The sequence below is a fragment of the Tachypleus tridentatus genome, chromosome 10 (genome assembly GCF_004210375.1).
Source record: "Tachypleus tridentatus isolate NWPU-2018 chromosome 10, ASM421037v1, whole genome shotgun sequence".
Taxonomy (NCBI): Eukaryota; Metazoa; Arthropoda; class Merostomata; order Xiphosura; family Limulidae; genus Tachypleus; species Tachypleus tridentatus.
Genome location: NC_134834.1, coordinates 178,885,552 through 178,906,438, shown reverse-complemented (window position 1 = coordinate 178,906,438; position 20,887 = coordinate 178,885,552). Strand labels below are relative to the sequence as shown.

The following is a 20,887-nucleotide window of genomic DNA, read 5'->3' as shown; positions in this document are numbered from 1 at the left end:
ACACCAGCTCTGTTTAAGATTTGTACTCAGACTAGATGATAGAGGAACCATCTATAAACTTCAGAGATTTATTAAAACTATTTGAACAAACTTAAATTATCATGATCTTCATTAATCAACAATTCAGATTATTAACAAATATTGGTTTAGTAAGTTGTTCCAAATACTTGCATTAATATTGTGTAACCAATATTACTTATGATATACATAGAGTGAAAATTAAAAATTGCATTAACAAAAACACTCAGTTTCTTTATAATAGGTAAATGTTTACAGGTAACACAAGATAGTTCAAATATTTCACTTGAATCTTTGGGGAGTCTCAAACTTGAGTAAACTTATATTTTTCTTATTATAATTTTATAATATTAAATACAAAACTATCGCTGCTTCAATTAGCAAGGCATCAATAAATCTTTAAAAATACTTAATGTTTTTCAACAATAACTTTACTAAAATGTTTAAAAATCTGAACCTATATAAAAAGTCTGTCCCTGTCTAGATTTTGATTGGTTATTAATCTTGAACACTGTTTTTCATTTCAGTCATTTAAGAAACTGAAAAACATTTTGTAATTTCTTTTACATAAAGTAATTCAAACAATTTAAATATATCTAAATGGCAAAAAAATCAACTTGTTTCATTAGGTTTGGACAAAAACAACAACTGAAGTTTGTGATATGAGCAGTGACAATTGAAATTGAATAACCAGAAATGTGCCAAGTCACCAATTTGTGAATTCGTAACTCAGCATACTAAGTTAAGAAGTTCATATTTCAATTTGCTGTGTACCTCATGTTCACCATTCACAATCCAACAAAGAACAGCTTCTATTAGGTCATAATTGATTTTTTCCAAATCCATGGCTGCCAATGTTTTAATAGACTTTTTACTGCAACCTGAAAAGTAAAAATGCTTAACTGACCATTTTTATTTGCAGGTACTATAATTTGTTTTTCACAATAAAATTACTTTAAATAAAAATATTTAAAACAACTTTAGCATACAAGTTTAAAAGTAGAGATAAATTAATAAATATGTTTAAGTTACCTATTTTACTTACAAGTACTAACTTCTTATTTTTCATAAAATCATTTTATAAGAAAATATTCAAAAGTAGAAAGTAGATACTATGCTACAAAAATGGCATTAATGTAGTGTGAAAGCTGAAACTAGATTTTCACTTATGAATCAAAGTCAAAGTTTTCAAAATATGTAAATACAAGTTAAAGAAATATATAAATCCTTTTTGTTCTTTGCTAGGTATTCATTTTTTTTTCTTTCAGTTCAGTGCAATGATTTTTTAACCTTTACTAACTGAGGACACATTAGTTAGCATCCCAAAATTTCATAACTACTTCATATAATATTAACTTTTTTAAAGTACTTTTAAACTATATTGTAAAATAATATACTCCAGTAGCTGTATTTTAAAGATGCATCTTTTTGTCAACTGTCTTGCAGGCCTACATATACCTTTATGTAGAACACCACCAATCCACAGAACAGTAGTTAGGAACCACCAATTAAGAATATGTTTATTTCCAATTTTTGTCTTTAAGTAATAGTACATTTTACACAAACTTTCACAAAATTTTGTGAATCATAAATAATGATCAATTTAAGAAATTTCAAAAACTTCAAGTTTCTTTGCATAAAAATATTGTTATATATTTAATACTTTTAATCATGTGCATCCTAAAATTTATTTTGGAATATGACTTTACAATTTTTTCTAACCCTTTTTCATTGTCTATCTCTAGACACTTCACTAAAATTTTAAAAAGGGGAGAAACATTTTGTTTCATACAAAATTCAAACTATGGCTAGCAGAGTTGTTTAAGGTCTGCTGAAGTTTTTCAAAAAAATTTTAATAAATTACAATATTTTGCTGATGCATAACATGATTTTTGAAGATCTAAAATTCAATTTTTGTTAAAGAATACTTGAAATATTGTTTAATTTACAATACTAAAGTTAATTTTATTCAAATATTTCCTCTGATGCTTCCTGTTCTATGAGTTTAATTACTTTTATTAAATACAAAATGATAACTAAACTGTTTCAATGTATATTTTACTGAAAATAACTAGTCTTACTGAAGTTGATTAATTAAAAGAATGTATGAATGTTATTCTTTAACAAAATATAATTTAATAAACTTTTAAAACTAAAATGTTTCAAAGGTTCAACTCCCTCCTACCTGGGTATCGTGCAGCCAGCATTTTAACAGACAAATCACTATCAGGATATTTATCAAGATTTTCACAATGGTATTCATTTTCCTTTTCATCTTCAATATCCTTCCACTTTCCTTTCACTTCTTCCTTCATATAAGGTGATCTGTCTTCCATTACATACCTATTGTAGTTGTGCCTTAAACATTATTTCTAAGCATCTTAATCAATCTCAGACAATTTAGTTCTAACTGAGAAAGAATGGAAAAATTGGGATTTAGATTATCTTATCTTCTTTTAAACCATTAAAAGTACTTTTATATTCTACTCTTTTATATGATAATAGTGGTTTAATAATTGTACATGCAGTATGCTCGGTGTCTTCAAGTAACATTACTGACAGTAAGTTTGTCATTCAAGAAATGTAATATCCCTCTGGCTGAAATGCAGCTTTATCAAATATTCAGATCTCATATTTTTGACATTTTGGAAAAATATAGAAATAGACTGGTAAAACATGTTAAGCTACAGAAAAAAAGACAAAAATAAAAGGACAAATTGGATTAATGTATCCAGAAAAATCTGTATCAGTAGAAAATAGTTACAAAACAAGTCATATCATAAATGAAGACCAACATTATTTCTAGATATGATTCACCTTTGGAAAATCAAAATTATGCACATAATTCCTTTGTTTAAAATTAACCAAACCTACATTTAACAGAAACTACAACTTTAACATCAACAACCTCCGGACAAGCTAAACTCTCTTATGAAAAACAAATAAATTATATTGTCACACAATAAATTTCCAGGTATTCCTAACCATAAAGACAGGATAATATACAGTAAAGAGCACTATTACAGGACTACATTAACAAACCAAAACTTATCAAATAGTTAACAACTTTAACTTTGAGATTTGAAACATACCGAAGTGGAGAAGACAAAAGTTTTCCTACTCTACTAAAAACAAATATAAACAGTCCATTAAATCTAAAAACACTATCATGTCTACACTGCCTAAGAAAAATCTTGAAATGTCAAAAATAATTTATCAGGAGGTCAAAGTTCAAATCCAACTAAAAATGCACTATACTAACACTAATGCCTATAGCCCAAACCTCACATGCATCTCAGGTTAACGAAATTTTGCACTAACATTTAGCATGGCAAAACCTGCTAAATATTTGTAAGAATTTAAGCAAAGAAAAAAAATTGTGAAAAACTGAGTCTTTTTTTTGTAATTCTAAATAACATGCAATTTCTAAGACATTACTAATGCAAAGAAGAAAAAAAAAACTTATCTTTTCCTGGCTCAAATCAAACTGTGTATTACACATTTACATTAACAAAAAATTCTATGATAAACTATTACTCACTTTGTCATATGCAATGCATCTTCCAGGAAAAACTCTTTCACAGGGAAAGTACGACCTGATAAATGATGTTTTTTGTTATTTACTACTCCAAAGATATTCAATTAACACTTAAACATTTCTAAACTAGAATAAGATCCAAAATTATTACTTTTTCTATGATTCAGAGCTTTAAAAAATTTATAACAATTATTTACATCACCAGCCTTTAAGTTGGTTTAATTACAAAGATTTTTCATTACTGTAATCAGTATCACATAAAAATCAAAAATATTTTTATTAAGTCTTTTTTTTTATTGTTTCCACTTATATTCCTGTGTAAATAAAAATTACAAATATACAAATGTTTAAAATTAACCATCCTACAAACAAATACACTAATCCATTCAGTTAACCCTATGCATATGGACAGTCAATTTGACTAACCTTGCAACTGTACACTATGTAACCATGAAACTCTAAATATATACTATAGCTCTGAATATAGTAAACATATCTTCAAAATAAGTTGGATTTTAATATACATTACAGCCCTGTTGTATACAAAAAATCAGATTTAATATCTTTATTAAAAATTTTCTGTGAATTTATGAAGCCTTCACTGAGTCAGTGAGCAAATGATTTTCATACTAAGAAAATTTTGTTTTCACCTTGTGGCTTTTGAATAACCTATAGAACCTTCAAAATGAATATCAAAAAATTGTTTAGTAAAACTATCTTTTATGTTTCTTACTCTAACTTCAGTGAAATTATCCATAACAAAAGTTGAAAAATATAAACAAAAGTTTTTTCTTTTACAATTATTGCAAATGTAACAGATAGTTACAGTTACTAAATGCCTCGGTTTATCTAACAGTTTCACATTTACTTTCATTTAATTTTATTGTTCTATTACTTCACAAACTAACTTGTATAAAAAAAGCATTAAATCACTTGGCAAGAGCTCAGAACAAATTAGGATAAGCAAACTACTGAGTTACCTAAGTAGTTAGATCACACAACAGCAATCCAAGTACAAAGGGAAATGTATTTATATAATCTATTTTCTGTTACATTTTTTTATCTAACCTAATAAGTTTTTCATTTTTATATTTGTTGTGTCGTTAAAAATATACAGAAAAAAAAGAAATTTAGCCCTGTAAATAGATTTAAAAAAATTAATTATTGTCCAGAATAACATCATAAGCTTAAATACATCAAGCCCTCACAGCAACTTATAGGCCTTTACCACTAAAACACAACAAATAATAAGTGAGGTGTTGCAAAGCAGGTGGGTGAGTATCCATGAATACAAAGATCAATTGCAAAAGCATTCCACATCACCTGGCAACAATATACAACATCATCAAGGAGCTCTATCCAGAAAAGTAACACAAGTCACATGTACACAGCTGCACACCTCAAACATCTGGAGAATGAAAAGGGGGGTAATTATGCTATAACTGATGAAAACATAACAGTCAAGTGACCAAACATATTACTCTTTGGATTTCTGAGAATGAACAGTTGAAACAAGCATTGAAAAGCACTATATTTCTAACACCAGACAGGTTAGATACAGAAAAATTAAGCATTAAAAGTTTTCTTCCATAATAAACCACAATATTAATTTCTGTATAAATTTACACAATTAGTGTGCAGCCATTTTTAACCTTTTGTTAACATTGTATGTTACTGTTCACATTCAAACCTTGCTGTAGATCTCAAATAATATTCTTAATTTACTGTACATTAACTGTAATATACATGCATAAACAAATATTAAAGTTGTAGATGGCACCTAAATCATGTGTAAAACACCTGTTTTTTTAAAAATGTAAACAATATATTTGCCTGCAAATTGCAATATGTACTTAACTTATCTGTAACATGTTTCCAACACAACAGTATTTTACAAGTGAATTAAGTGAAATTAAACTGTTTCAGACATGAATCTGCAAAAACTCATTTGATATGGTTAAAAATAATTTCTTCACTGAAATTAGTGTTTCTCATTACTATTTCAATAAATCCAGCTATACAATTATCATGTGAGAATAATCAGTTACTTAAAGGCAACCAATTAATAAGCTGATGGTTAATCAATTAGCTAATTCTACTAATCACCTAGACCACCCAATCTTACTTAAAAATGATTATTCTTTGCTATGAAGCATTTCCCTTAAATAATTTGTATTAAGAACAATTATGAAAGGAAAGAAATACTGAATAAAAAAAATTAAAAAACAAATTAAACTGCCAATTTAAGATTGGAAGGATGAAATTGCAAAAATATAGATTTTATTTATAGGTTTACAAAAAATGGATCAATTTTGGAATTCCATTACACCCAGCTAAGTTTTATTTATTGAATGTTTGGCAAAATATAATTAAAAAGCTCTTGCTTTGTTTTTTATTTGGTATTTTTGCTAACGTGCATCTGTAAAAACTAAATACACAGTGTTAGTGAAGTGAGTTAAAACTAAGTTTCTAAACTACAAGAGATGAAATTCTTAACAAAAATTGTTGACATTTAAATGCACATACAAAAAGGATTGTGCTGATGTGCAATTTATAATATAGTTTACTACAAAAAAATATGTACAACCATTGTTCTGATGATTTATAATATACATATTACAACAGTAAACAATTAAAAATGTCATAATCGTAAAATTACCTTAGTATTATTTCACTTCTCATTATACTAATGGACAAAATGACAAAAAACATAAGTACTAATATTAAGGGTGGGCATCAAGCAGACAAGTCAGTAAAATGCATTGTTTAGATATACTTATTATTGACAAGATATATAAATTACACATCCAGATGAGATTACCCATGATAACAAAACTGCAAATAACTTCTCATAATCTTGTTGCCAACAAGAATTAATATCTTTAGGTCATTTAGCAATTAACCAAAAGAATGTATTATGATTATTTAGTTTCTGCTTTCTGACATTAGATGAAAAGCAATTGAAGTAAGTCCTGATACTGAAAATTGGCTTTAAAATAAGTCCTAGTACTGTGTAATGTTAAGTACCAGCAAAATTTCACCTCTCACTACAAGCTTATGAGAGTCTCTATAAAAAACAAAATTAGTTGCACACAAGTTAAAAACCAAGCTTAAAATCTAAAACTTTATATGCATCTCTGAACTATTACTGCAACATTGGTAAGAACTGAGTTAATAATTAACCTTCTATATTAAAATCTAATATGCAACTCTACAAACTAAAAACACAATATCAGTAACAAGTGATATGAAAACTAAGATTCTAAACTTAAACTTTCAATGCTTCCAAACTAAAAAAGGTAATATTAGCAACAAGCAATATAAAAACTAATCTTCCAAACGAAAAACCTTATATTAAGCTCTGCAAACTAAAAATACAATATTTGTAACAAGTGACCAAAAACTAATCTTCTAAACCATAAGTTTAACATTTATCCATCGAAGTCATAAGACATATAAACAATCTTGGTTATCCAAATAAAGATTGAGATTTATATGTAAAGTGTTGCAAACCAAGATTACTTCCAAATAAATTCATTAAAAACAAAATGAAAAACGAAGTTTATATGACACTCAAGACAAAATAATTTAATTGTAAAAAGTATTTTCTTGGCTAAGGTTGAGTTCTGTTTCATCTCAGTTTTCATTGTAAACACTGAATGAATGAAATCGTTGTTGTTTATCCATAACTTAGTTATGTATTCTGATTAAATTTTAATCTTTTGACTTTAAATTACAACTGAAAAAACAAAGGAACCTACAGATTTGACAAAAAAAGTCAAGCTAAGTCAGCTACTTTCAAACTCTGGGTTATAGTCCCCCCAAGGATGAAGCTGCAACAGAGCTTAAAGAGGATTGCAAAGAGTAAGTGACATTAGTTTTTCATGTTATTTTAAATTGTTAAAGAAATTGAATGTGAAGAACTGTACTCAATTTATCTTTGACTCCTAAAGACAGGAAGGGTGTGTCAAGAGTTATCTATGTGGACAGAAAGAAACCTAAGTCCAAAGAATTTCAAACAGTCTTTCGTTTGCCATCATATTCAATTTAGGTGACAAGTTATGGTATTGAAGAAACAATATCCTAGATTGTGACTTGTGGATGGCCAAAATTAGATCTAAAATGCTGTTTTTACATATATCTAACTTGGAAATTGCAAACAAATCAATACATGACACAATACATTCAACTTACCTGGTATTTCAATATTAGTACAATTTCCAAAGTACCCTGTAAATAATCTAGCATTAAGAGTTGCACTCATCAACACAAGCTTAAGATGTGGTAGTTGTGGAAGGATATCTCGAAGTACCATAAGTAAGTAGTCACTATAAATTAAAATTTATAAATAAAAAACTTCAGTGCCATTTCATTAAAAAATCTTAGAATTAAATGCCAAATATTTACAAAAGTAAAAACAAATCTTGTTTTTCACTAAAAATAATTTCTACAATTATTACAAAAAACTATTTTAAATCAAACTTAATATTATAAGTGTTTCACATACCTTTTAAATCAAGTGTAGATAAATAAGTCTACACCACCTAATTGTTTTTTTTTAATCCTATCTCTAATAGAACTTATAATTTTAATAATCACTAATAATATGTATGTATGTGATTCTCAGAAACTACACAACAGTATTTAGCTTCAAAGCAACGTACTTCATAAGAGTTTAACAATTTAATCTACTGTGTCTGTGATTATGTTCTGGTACATGCAAAATTAATGTATCTGTAGGTTATTTATATATTTATCAATTTGTTTATTAATAAAAGCAAAGTGTAATCTGACAACTAACAATTTCTTTACCTCAAATTAATAGCAATAAATTTTATTTTAAATAAAAATTACCTTTCTTCACTTCTCTCATGAACTTCATCAACAAGTAAATGAGTCACTCCAGTCAGCTGAGGATCACCTTCAAGTCTTCGTAGCAAGATGCCCATGGTACAAAATAACAAACGTGTTTGAGTAGACTAGAGTTTAAAAAAGTGAGAAAAAATAAAAAAGTAATAATTACAATTTCAGAACCAAAACATGATAAACTCTATTTTTACTTTTTAAACAATTAAGAATTAAATATTTTCTCACCTGAACACACTCCATTCTGATTTGATAACCAACACTTTCACCAGGTTTTTCTGATCTTTCAAATGCAACCCTTTCAGCCAATGATATTGCAGATATTCTCCTTGGTTGTGTACAAATTATCAAGCAATGTGATGAAGAATTCCCACTTAGCCAGTCATCTAAAATATACTGGGGCACTTGAGTGGACTTTCCACATCTATAATGTCATGAAAAAATCTAAATGTGAAATACGTAAAAACAACAAAAAAACACAAACTATCTCTGAAATTGGTCTCTGTCAACTGACTGAACTTTTAAGAGCCTAAAAACCATGAAACTTGACATACTACAACCCTGAATGTATTTAGGGTATCTTCACAAAATTTACCAGGCTTACAATACACAATAACATTACAAGTCTGTTGCAGGCAAAAAATTATGATTTCTCAACAAGTATTTTACTAAACATCTGACTGATTTTGAAAACTCTTTGAAGAGTCAGTTTGAATGAAAGGTGACATTCATACTAAGAATAAAAAGACTTCTTTACAAATTTCATATCTCATTTGCATAATCTCTGAAACTTCTGAAATGAATATCAAAAGATTTTTCAGAAAAAACTTCATACATTTTCTTTTATTTTCTCCACCCTAACATAAAGTGTCGTGAAAATAGCAACATAAGATAAAATGAAAAAAATTAGAACATGAAATAAATTTGAATTACTTTTTTTTCCTGCATAATGCAACAGACAATTACACGCTATATATTTTTACAGCCAAAGCTAACTCAGGTTTGAAAAGTGCGTTCATTTAGTTTTGTCGCTTTACATCTACACTTAGATAGTCTCTCACAGTATGCCAAAAGCCATTTATCACAGCTGGACAGGTTTATAAAAAAAATGATCAAGTTACAATCACACCATGATTAAATTACAATCATGACATGCAATGTGTTCATACTAGGATATTGAGCATCACTAAGTGTTTTATTCTTCTTATCTAATGTGTTACGAAATTCAACACTTACAACACACTATCATTGAAGTACTCTTACCCCACTTTACTGTGACAATGTTTGTGATCCAAAATACTTCTAATTTTTATTCCAAATATGTTTAAGAACACAAAACATTACCATGATAAAAAACAGTGCATCTTAAAACATCTATAATTTAACTGGCTTCATAATTAAATTATAAAAAAAAGTTAAAAACTGCTTTATTTCTCTAGTTAAACATCACAAAGACAAACAATAAAACTAAAGTTAAATATTTCCTAACCTGCTACCTAAACAGACTAGCCTCCAAGTGTATCTTGTAAAAAGAAACTGATTTTTAATTTGGTTATAAATAATGCACTGTTAAACATCAGAAAAAATTACTGATATTTTTTGAAAGACAAGATGGATGTAACATGAATGCTTGACTATTTTGTTTACCTCTCAGCAAAACAAACAGCTTGGAAACTATAAAGTCACATTATAGCTCAAAGTACCTACAGTACAAGTTTATAACTGATAGAACACTGAGAAGTGTTCACATAACAGTAAAAAGAAAATAAAAAATAAAGAATGAAAACATGAGATGTGATGCATGGAAAAAAAGATTGAGAGCATTAAAAAAAATTCTCTTTGAAATTAAAACTTGTATTGAAATTTGGATTAGACTGTTTTAATGTCAAGTTGATTGACATGCAATTATAAAAATGTTGTTTAATAAAATATTGAATGTAGCTCTGTAAAAAATTTATGACATACATACTTTGACCCATCCAGTTCCATAGGTTTAAAAATTTTGATATATTTGGAAGTGTAAACTAATACTCATGTTTAACAGTCAATCAGTCTCAAACAAAACCCATTGTCATTGTCAAGCAGGTTCTAAGAATGTTTTGATGTGGAATCTTAACGATTGTAATTACTGTTTTGAAGGTTATACGTACATACTTGTATAGATGGATGCATTTTGTAGTAAAGCCATTTCTTTGCATGTGAAACACAAACAGGTGTCACTCAAGAAAACATTAAATTAATTTGAGTATATTAAACATATTTTTGTACTGATTTGTAAATTTTTTATAATTCAAAGGTTAGTTTCAATATGAAACTAACACACAAATGTGAAAAGAATATTTAAATGAATACTTTATACTTTTTAACTGAAACTGTTTTTATATCTAGATGTACAAAAACATACTATAACAATTAAAACTTGAATTAATGTCATTTATGAGCTAAACTTTTATGTAACATTTCATGAATGAAATAATTAGTAACACGTATTATTTTTCTAAGTAATTCAAACGTATTTCATATCCTAATAAAACTAAGATACAACTTTTTCCACAAAGTCTTTACTTATCAGATGATTATAGTACTGGAGTTTGGAAAGAAAAGACTTTAAAGTGAGTGGCAGAGAAACTGAAATAATGTGAATGGAAGGGACAGAAGGATGATCAAGATCAGATATGTAAACAGGCAGTCGCTGCAGGAAGTGAACTAGGTACTAGTAAAGAAGGAAATCAGAAAGATAAGATAGAATCCAGGTGGTTTGGATAAAATGAAAGAAATTAGCCACAGTTATCTGTGATAAAGGTTACCAAGGGTACTGAAAGCTAAAGTACATAAAAATCATAATTAGACCAGTGCTCTTATGTGAAGCTAAGATATGAACCCTGAAGAAGAAAGACTTGTTTGGCAGAAATAAAAATGAGATGATTGTTGGAGTGTTACTAAAAAAGAGAAGAAAATGAATAAGAAAATAGCAGAAGTCTATGAAATCATCAAAAAGGCAAGTGAAGCAAGGCTGAGGTGGCTTGCTAATGTAAATAGAAAAAACAAGTTATAAAGAGAACAATAAAGCTGCCAGCAGCTGGCATAAGAAGACAGGAAAGCCAAATAAAGCACTGGAAGGATTGGATTAAAAGAAAACTTGAGCAAGACTGAAGTTGCAAAAGGTATGGCAATGAACAAATACATGAAGAATGGAAAAACCCCATTAAAAATAAAAGCACCAGAAAAACAAAAAAATGTTTATGCTATTGACCAATGTTTTCAAACACTTCAGCCTAATCTAATCATTAAATTTAACTCTTATTTGTATGGTGAAAGGGGTCAAAGTGCACATGACATTTATTAATGTTACATTCAAAATTTAATTCAAAACCTTAATTGTCAATGTATGTTTGACATCAAAACATAGTTTATAATTAAAATTTTGATATTACATGTTGATTTCCTACTTATAAAAGTAGGAAAATGTATAAACAAGTCATCATTCTTCACCATTTTAGATTCTTTTATTCCCTTATATGGGTTTCAGAATGTCCACCAAATTAGCTAAATACATTGACTATAGATACTAACAAGCTATAATTTAAAACAAGAACCCTCTGCTATATTTATTTTCTGAAATTAATAAATTTGTCAAAACCACTACAAGATTCTCCAACCTCTTCAGGTTTTTTGTCAATAGTACATGTTTATAACCAACAGAAAAGTTTGTGAACTATGTAATTGTTATTTTACTTCAGTAAAAGATGCCATTCCACCTTTTGCTGAATAAAGATCAAAGTCAGTGCTCTTGTAATTAATCTTTTTGTCGGCAAGTTAGAAAGCTACACATATTATAGTAGTTTTATAATGTTATTTTAATGTTTGAACTTTTGTTTGCATTTCAATACGCATATCTGAAAGATACACGGAATTATTTTTTGGACAGCCAACTTAGTGAGAAAACTTAACAGTTAAAGATTTCAATCTTGAAGTAAATCCTACGTTTCTTACATTTTTGAGTTTTTATTTATCAATATATATTTTAAGAAAAGTAACTTAAAAGTAAAAATTAAAAAAATTAGCTACGACAATAGAAACAGAATACCCAAATAACAAAATAATGCATTCTAATCTTTATGAGCATGTACATAAAGAAAAATATATTTAATTAGCTACACTGGTTGCTATTTTAATTTTTAGTTTTGCTCTACATACAAAGCTTACTATGTAACAAGTTATTATTATTTATGTTACAATCATAAAACCCAGGAGGAAGAGAAAACTGAAGAACCAAAATAACATTCTAGGATTCTAGGCCAAAAGATGTGGACAATTAAAAGTTGTAAATAACCTCATAGAATTACAAGAATGCAAAAGATAGAGTTATGAAGAAGAGAAACTGTATTTGTAGGAAAAGCCTTAAACAGCAATGACAGAAATATTATACTAATTTGTTACCTTCTTCTCTTCTGTTAATGACTAAACAGAAAATCTTCTATCTGAAATAATAAGCATACAAAGTTAAAACTTGAAAACAACAGTGAGGCTGAGAAGATGGAGATGAAATGAAAACCAAAACCAAGATGGTCATTGTGAAGCAATAAAAAAGACTGGAATGAAATGGAGTGAATTATAGCAAGAACTTTATATGTAAAAATCAAGAGTAGAATACAGCATACTGAAAAAGGTTGGAACAATTCAATTAGCATCCGTTCCCATACACTAATCTATCTACAGCTGGAGAACAAAAATAGGAAGTGTTTGAGGTTTAAAGATGTGTGAAGCTTGTTGATCACTAGATTATCAAAAAAAGCATATCTAATGAAAGACACTCACATGAAATGAACTATCAAACTGGAAGAACTTAAGAGTAACAATAAATCTTAGTTGCAAAAAATTTGCAAAGAAACCAGTAAAGTACATTGCAAAAAGTTCAGTGTCACAAAGCAAATACCTTGGTGACACTTTAGGTAACTGATTTAATGAACTGCAATAAAACTGTTGAAATGAAACACCACTAACTACTCCTTGAAGTCAAAGCTTTTGCATAAAACCAGAAAATGTCTAGTTTTCTTCACAAGCAGCAACAAAAATTTCTAAACATATGAATCCAAACAGGAAAATGGTTTTAGCTGTGAAAAGTGCAAATTATAAAAATACAACTACAACTAAGGATCTCTCAATAATCATTACTAGTTTGTCAGGCTAATGAAAAATAAGGATGTTGAGCTTGTTATCCTGCAAGATTATAAAGTTAGAACAAACATCAATTTAAATAAATGAAATTATGATTCTTTTAACTCTATAAGAATAAAGTAATACATAATAATGAAAGTCTATACAAAAAACATAACGATGATAAATGCAAAATGAATGAACAACTCTTGTGGATGAACTCAGAACTGATGATCAATATCACTAAATAAAAAAGAGAAATACAAAATAGTCCACAAGAATGGGAACATGAAGTGAAACATTTAGAATGCCAAACTATGTCATCTCTAAACTATAGGAAACAGATGAACTAAAAACCTCCAACTTGGTATGAGGAAATACCAAGAACTGATAAAATACAAATTGATGACAAAGAATGCAAGCTAAAAGAAACTCCACTGCAAATCAAACTATACAAATAATGCAAGCTAAAAGAAACTCCACTGCAAATCAAACTATACAAATAATGCAAGCTAAAAGAAACTCCACTGCAACTCAAACTATAGGTGAAGAATGTTAGTTTGTAGAGGAAAATTTTCATGAGCTGTATGCTGGTGAGCAAATGGCATTACAATACAAGACAAAAGTAATGCTGTAGAAAACTTATTCAATGATTATTTGATAAACTAGTTACTCATCTTTTAATAAGCGCAGTACAGGTTTTAAAATCACTTGCTAGAATCTACACACCCTGTCATTCCACTAATAACAATCACTTGGTGATAACGCAGTTCTTCTAAGATTACGTGTCTTTCTTGCCAAGCAGGAAGTTCCTGTCGTTGTTTCTGACGTTCCAAGTATCTTGAATTTGACTGAAAAATGGTTTATTCAAATGCAATAAATTATTATAATATGTTCACTACTAAATATACAATTTTCATTTATTTTGTGAGCTGACAGCAAATGGCCTCAATTCAGCACAAAATTAATTTACATCTATTAAGCTACACCAAGCACTTTAAAAATTCTCAATCAAAACAATTTTAGCTTAAGCACAAGATACAAATGATTTAGCTTCATCATAAATATTGAGAGAGCAAATATTAAATAGCTTGAGAGCTATTAATAATATTCCATAACAGAATATTTAAAATTAAAAATAATTCCACTGAAAACATAAACATTGTTTTACATGATCAATAAAAATTACAATTCACTGAAAAACAAAAAAGATCTTATAGAAACATCATCAGAAATCAATGAATTGTACCTTTTATTTGTAAATATCTATCAGTAATTTATCATTAAAGGAAATACTTGTTACATTACGCCAACAATTTCAATATTTTTTAAAAGAATATTGACATAATTTAGAATTTTCAGCATTGATGTTCCTTTGAGATACTTGACTTACTTATGAAATAGTCATTTTTTTCACTTTAAAGAGCATTAATCATTATATGCAGGTTTCAATGTGAATCTAAATAAGTTAATTACACAAATTATATTTGTTCATATTGAATTAAACATCCTATGTCATGCAGGTCCTTAAATAACACCAAAAAATGAGCACAAATTGGCAGAAGTAACATTCCATTGATTTCTATATTTAATTATATGTAACTCCAATAAAAATTATATTACCAGAAAGCCAGTATAGCCAATGTTTTTTTGGGGGGTTTTTTGTTTACTTCAAGCACAAAAAGAAAACATTCAACTAATTTCTCAATACAATACATGAAACTGTAAATAAAAATATTATCATTAGCAGTTAGGGTTGTTTCTCTTCAGGATTCAGTTTTTCCCTCTTTTATTCTTTGCCAACTAGTAACCAACATGGGTTATCATTTTAATCATATAACCTGAACTTAAGCTCAAAGTAAAAACTTGTAATGCTGTAGCCAAGAAATTAAGTTTAAAAGATCTGATATTTTTACAAAACACTACAAAATTTGTGAATCTGTCATTGGTCTTAAGATGGTTAAAAAACAATAATTTTAAAATGTAAATACTCTACATCTATAAGCAGGTTTTGTTTGTTTTTTTCATTTCTTTCTTCCTTTGTATCTTGTCATGCAAGAATCCCAAAAATCATTTACTCTGGCTCTGACAATATTTTTATTTAAAGTTTCTTGTGTACCAATGTGAGAGTTAATACCACATGCTTATTTGTGCACCTCTGTGATCATTTGTAGTGTTTTTAGGACCATTCCACATCAAACTAAGAACAGTTAAGTTTTACATACTAGTTCATTAGTCCGATACACTAAGTGATAAATAATGCTATCCAACATGTCCTTCTATAAATAGGTTATCATGTGGTACAATGTGCTCCACAAATAATTATGAACTATTAGAAATAAAAACACATTTAAAAATATAGAACAAATTGAAATAATTTTTTAATTCTTTTAATACATATGCATTCTGTTATACATATCTGATCACTACAAAGGTGTTTGCATATACAGAAATGAGAAATATTTTATTACCTGCTTTACTACAAAATCCTTTTTCAACTTTTTGTTTTCCTCCTCTGTTTGAAGTCTAGATTTTCTGTAGTCCAATGTGTCTGTAAAAACAATTTCTTTCCCAGGCTGATAATTTTGTTTGGTTTTTACCTCCTCATTTTCTATACTAGTTTTGTTTTTTGATTCTGGTTCATGAGTATAAGGCTGAGAATGACTGGTAGGGCTAAAATAATTTAAGTGTATTCGTTCACCATCTGAAATTTCTAAAATTGAATCTTTATCATCAAACAAGGTGGTCAAAGTATATAAAGAAGGATTATTATCAGCAGCGATAATGTAAGCCTGCCTCAACAAGTATATAGTAATCTTTAAACAGACACTTGATGGAAAAGAGCCATTTTGAGCTAAAAAACACACAAGAGGTGGTTCAAAGGATAGCAGTTATTATCTGGAAAGCGAACTTGTAATTCAAAATGTTCATTTTCCACCTGTTCCTCTGCAACAACTTTATCTACTAGTCCTGTGTGATGAGTTTCATGGGAATATTTACAACTACTTCCATAACGACACTTACCTTGTTGATGGAAAATACAAACTTTGGATTTATCTTGAGATGTGGAAGATTTATGTGGTGCAGGCATCAATTTTTGGAAATAGTTATGTAAGTATGGAAGATGCAAGGTCACTATCCAAACCTTATTTAATATCTGTTCACAAAAACTACTCCCAAGTATAGCCTCTAGAGCTATCTTTTCTTCTTCTCGAGCCTCTATTATTTCTTTAGGGTTTAATGGGGAATTACATTCTTTAAAAAAATCTTTGTGAACAAAATTTTCTGCACACGCTTTCAACAAACTCTCTAAGGCTTCACCTACATCATCATGACTTTCTTCCAGTGCTCTCTGACAAACATCTTTTTGAAACCCATACCTGGAATCAGCAGATAGAAATTTCAAAAGTATAGCACGCACATGTTAATCATACAAATGTAACTAAAGCTATAACAGAGCATTCATATTTAAACAAAATAAATACAAAACAATTATTTAAAATGTGTCATTAGAAGCATTACATTATATAGTAATAAAAAAATAGCAAATATTAATTAATATGTCACATTTCAAGATTTCCATTTTGTGGTAGGCTTAAGGATCTTTTACTGCCAAGATACTTTGTGGAGTTCAATATTCATAATAAATATGCTCTTCAAATCATAAACAACTGCTCTAAGACAAACTTATGTCAGTAGATCTTAAGTAATGCAAGGAAAAGATAATTAAACAGTTACTTTGACTTATGATTTACTTTTCACTTAAAATACATTAACAAACAGTTAATACATAACCTAATACTTTGTTTAAAATTTCAGTAAATTACATAAAAAGCTCAAAGTCAATCAACTGAACTAATATTTTCATATCTTGCTAGATTGCACATATACATAATTTCTGTAAATACAGTTTTCAGTTCAATTTGTGACATGTCTTACTTAACATTATTTAGTCATTTGAAATGTATAACATTTATTGCTAACTTATTGCATATTTACTCTCTACTAGAATAATGTAGTCAAAACTAAATATATTTGAAATTAAGTTTGAAATTTGATTCACTTATATCAATAATACATGTAGCATCAGTAAAGTTGACTTTCACTTTTCTTTAGTGAAGGGATCAGCAGTCAATGTTGTAAAAAGTAGTAATACATATTTCAAAAATGAAATTATTTGTAATCAACTACACCATATATAAAGTGCAAAAATTGTGCCCAACAGACCATAACAATCATAAATTAAGCAGTTTTACAAACAACTCAATGGGTAACCTATTTTCCCATAGCAAATACCTCACTTAGTGATCTACTGTTTGTAGCATTCCAGAGCTGGTTTCTATATTCCTATCTCACCAAATTAATTATTTTGTTTTAGTTAAAAGAAGTAAGACGACCTAGAAAATAAAATCACCGTTATAGTATCAGAATTACCTTTCTAAGAGCTAAAGATTTTCAACTGTAACAGGTGTCAATGTCCATACTTAGTGACAATTTCTATTCTTAACTTACAAAAATAGAACCATAGATATAGTCTCATCATAGTGGAGTCACGTAGTCCTCAAACATAAGTTAACAACTACTACTACTATAAACTATTTGTAAAACACACACGAGCATAAACAGATTAGACTCATAATGTCACATAACCAACATGTAGAAATTCTGTATGGACTTCCAATATACATGATGAAGTTCACACAACACCAAAATTTCTACATTTAGGAACTTAAAATCATAGTCTATCTGTTTATTTAGTACATCAAAACATGCATCTTAAATACAAATTAATGCAATCAAGCAGCACAGAAAAAAAGAAAAAATGCTTCCAAGGTCACAACACACCAATAACTCAAAAACTCGCACCTTAGCTCAGAAAGAGCACACAAACACAGAAAAATGAAATGCACAAACAAGCAAAACAAAAACATAACACATTAACCACAAGAAAAAAACAGTTAAGAAAAAGCATTAAACCTAATCATTGAAAGAGTCAAAAAGCATTTTACGATTCCATTATTCCAGACAGAAACATGCTCGAATTACTTGAATTGCAGAAGTCCAACTCCACTTTTTCTCCTGTAACACTTCCTATTTTAATTACCCATTTTTAATTTAAATGAATTTAATCACTAACATAGGCACAAATAACTCCTAAATTTTGGCACTTTTTTTCTGCTACAGACCTGAAAGTGCATTTGCACGCTATCAACGCCTGTGAAAAATAAGTAAAAATTAACACATATCTATGCTTGGGAATTATTACAAAAATCCCTTTGTTAAACAGATCAAAAATATCAATTATCTGTAGGGAAGAGGATAATGCATAACTGGGCAACACCCCAACACAGCCTGAACGTGTATCTATGGTTAAAGGATACCCATTGTGCTGCACTGAATGGTAGATGACAACTAAAGTTAAGTGATATCTTTAAAGAAATCTTAATGCATACTTTTGTGTATTATGTTTTTACTCACTTATCAAATAAAGTTTACCAAGCAACAAATATTTTATATTCCTGTCTTAACAGCTAAAAATAAAAGAAGCAAGGCTAGGTTTGAAATACCCAACTTTACAGTTTGAACTCAAACCAGATTCTGCATCCACAAACTTGGGATAATTTGGGTGGGGGATCATGTAAAATAGAGGCACAAATAATCAAGGCATTAATATAGCCCCCCCCTTTCCCAATACAAACAGTAGTGAAGTTAGGTAAAATACAACTGGCTCCTGAATTTTTGGGGAACCTTCTAGACCTAAAAATATTTGTCAAGGATTACAGTAATAGTTTTTAATCATGGTAATTTATCACACACCTATTTTTTTACAGAGTAGTACACAATACTTTAGTGTTCAAAATTTTTTTCTTTGAAATGAATTAATAATTTATAAATCCTATTTATTAGGTGAACACAAAAAATAACAGCATGTTAAAGTTGTACAAGCTGCTTTACAGAGTCATAGAAAGAAGCATGGAAATGTTACAGAAAAACGTGCTTTCAACATTTATTACTAACCAATGTAAACAACTGAATGTATCACAACTACCACTTCTAGAATTTGACTGATGTTCCAAAAATGTTGGTTACCATAATTTCATTTGTACCACACAATGGAGAACATCTTACTAAATACAGATTAAAAGCATGTATCCAGTTAAGAATTATTTTTGAAGTAATTAAATTTAAACATTCCTTTAAATGTAAAGATCATATATCAAAACAAATATTAACTGACTACTTACAAAATTATCTCTCCATTCTGTGGTTTGAACTATGTTAGGTCCACCATTAGTGTGTTTCCATGCATGTTATAAAATACTTACGTACAATACCCTATAACCTAAATGATTTTGAAAGGGGCAAACTAGTAATAACCATGTAAAGTTCAAGATAAAATGAAATTTGAGTGGCATCATGAAGGCCATCATGAAAATCTATGTATTTTTAAGTTTAAAAGTTACTTTCAGATACTGAAAGAATTACAAATTACTTAATTGTAGTCAAACACAACAAAAGAACCACAACTTGGGAACCCTGGATCAAGTCTAGCAAACAAAAATTTATCCAAAACGTTTTTGCTTCCTGAAGCATTCATAGCAAAATCACAAGCAGAAAACTGTCTATTGCATTTAAGTAATATCTTAAAATCTTCTGATAATTTCAAGAGGCCAGTAAAACCTCTAATAGCAGTTAATTTTATCATCTCCTTACAATACTCAAAAGACAAATGACAAATGTTGGCCATGTACACAATATACTTTATGTAGGTTTATACAGATAGCAATAAAACATGTTTACCTCTGCAATTTCTGTACAGCATAATTGTTTGTAAATTCTGAATCATCTGGAATTCCATTAGTGTCTGAATAGCTTGTAACATCTTCAATTATCAGTTTATTATCATTTAACCAATATTTCTGTCCTAAGGATCTTACGTGATCTGTTTTCATTAACCTGAAGAAAGAATGCAAGTGTTAGTATTACACCATATATATAACAAAATGCTTAACATTTATTATTACCTTCTGATTATTCCATACATTGAAAATAACTTCTCATTAAACCTTCTTACAATTTGATTGAAATAATGTTGTATCAATAGTACTATCAAATATATGACTGATTTTTTTTTTGTTATTTATACTGAGTAGTACTGTGTTTTAGTTACAAAAGTTTGAGGAAAACATTTTACATATCAAAAATTCTTGAAAACAGTTTCATATTGAGATGTTAAAATAAATTAAAATGTACAATAAATCATAAACCATAAAGTAAGCTTTACAGTTACAAATATATAAATATTAT

General features: G+C 28.6%; 1 protein-coding gene across 1 annotated transcript in view; it reads right to left on the bottom strand.

The window, feature by feature from the left end:
• The window catches only part of LOC143231031 (putative ATP-dependent RNA helicase DHX57), a 76,130-nt gene that overhangs the window by 44,712 nt on the left and 10,531 nt on the right, over positions 1 to 20,887 (bottom strand). The window contains 10 exon segments of the mRNA XM_076465509.1: positions 793 to 899; positions 2,204 to 2,361; positions 3,560 to 3,614; positions 7,751 to 7,884; positions 8,411 to 8,535; positions 8,651 to 8,846; positions 14,309 to 14,430; positions 16,051 to 16,460; positions 16,463 to 16,959; positions 20,381 to 20,536. Coding sequence (XP_076321624.1) covers positions 793 to 899; positions 2,204 to 2,361; positions 3,560 to 3,614; positions 7,751 to 7,884; positions 8,411 to 8,535; positions 8,651 to 8,846; positions 14,309 to 14,430; positions 16,051 to 16,460; positions 16,463 to 16,959; positions 20,381 to 20,536 — 1,960 coding nt within the window.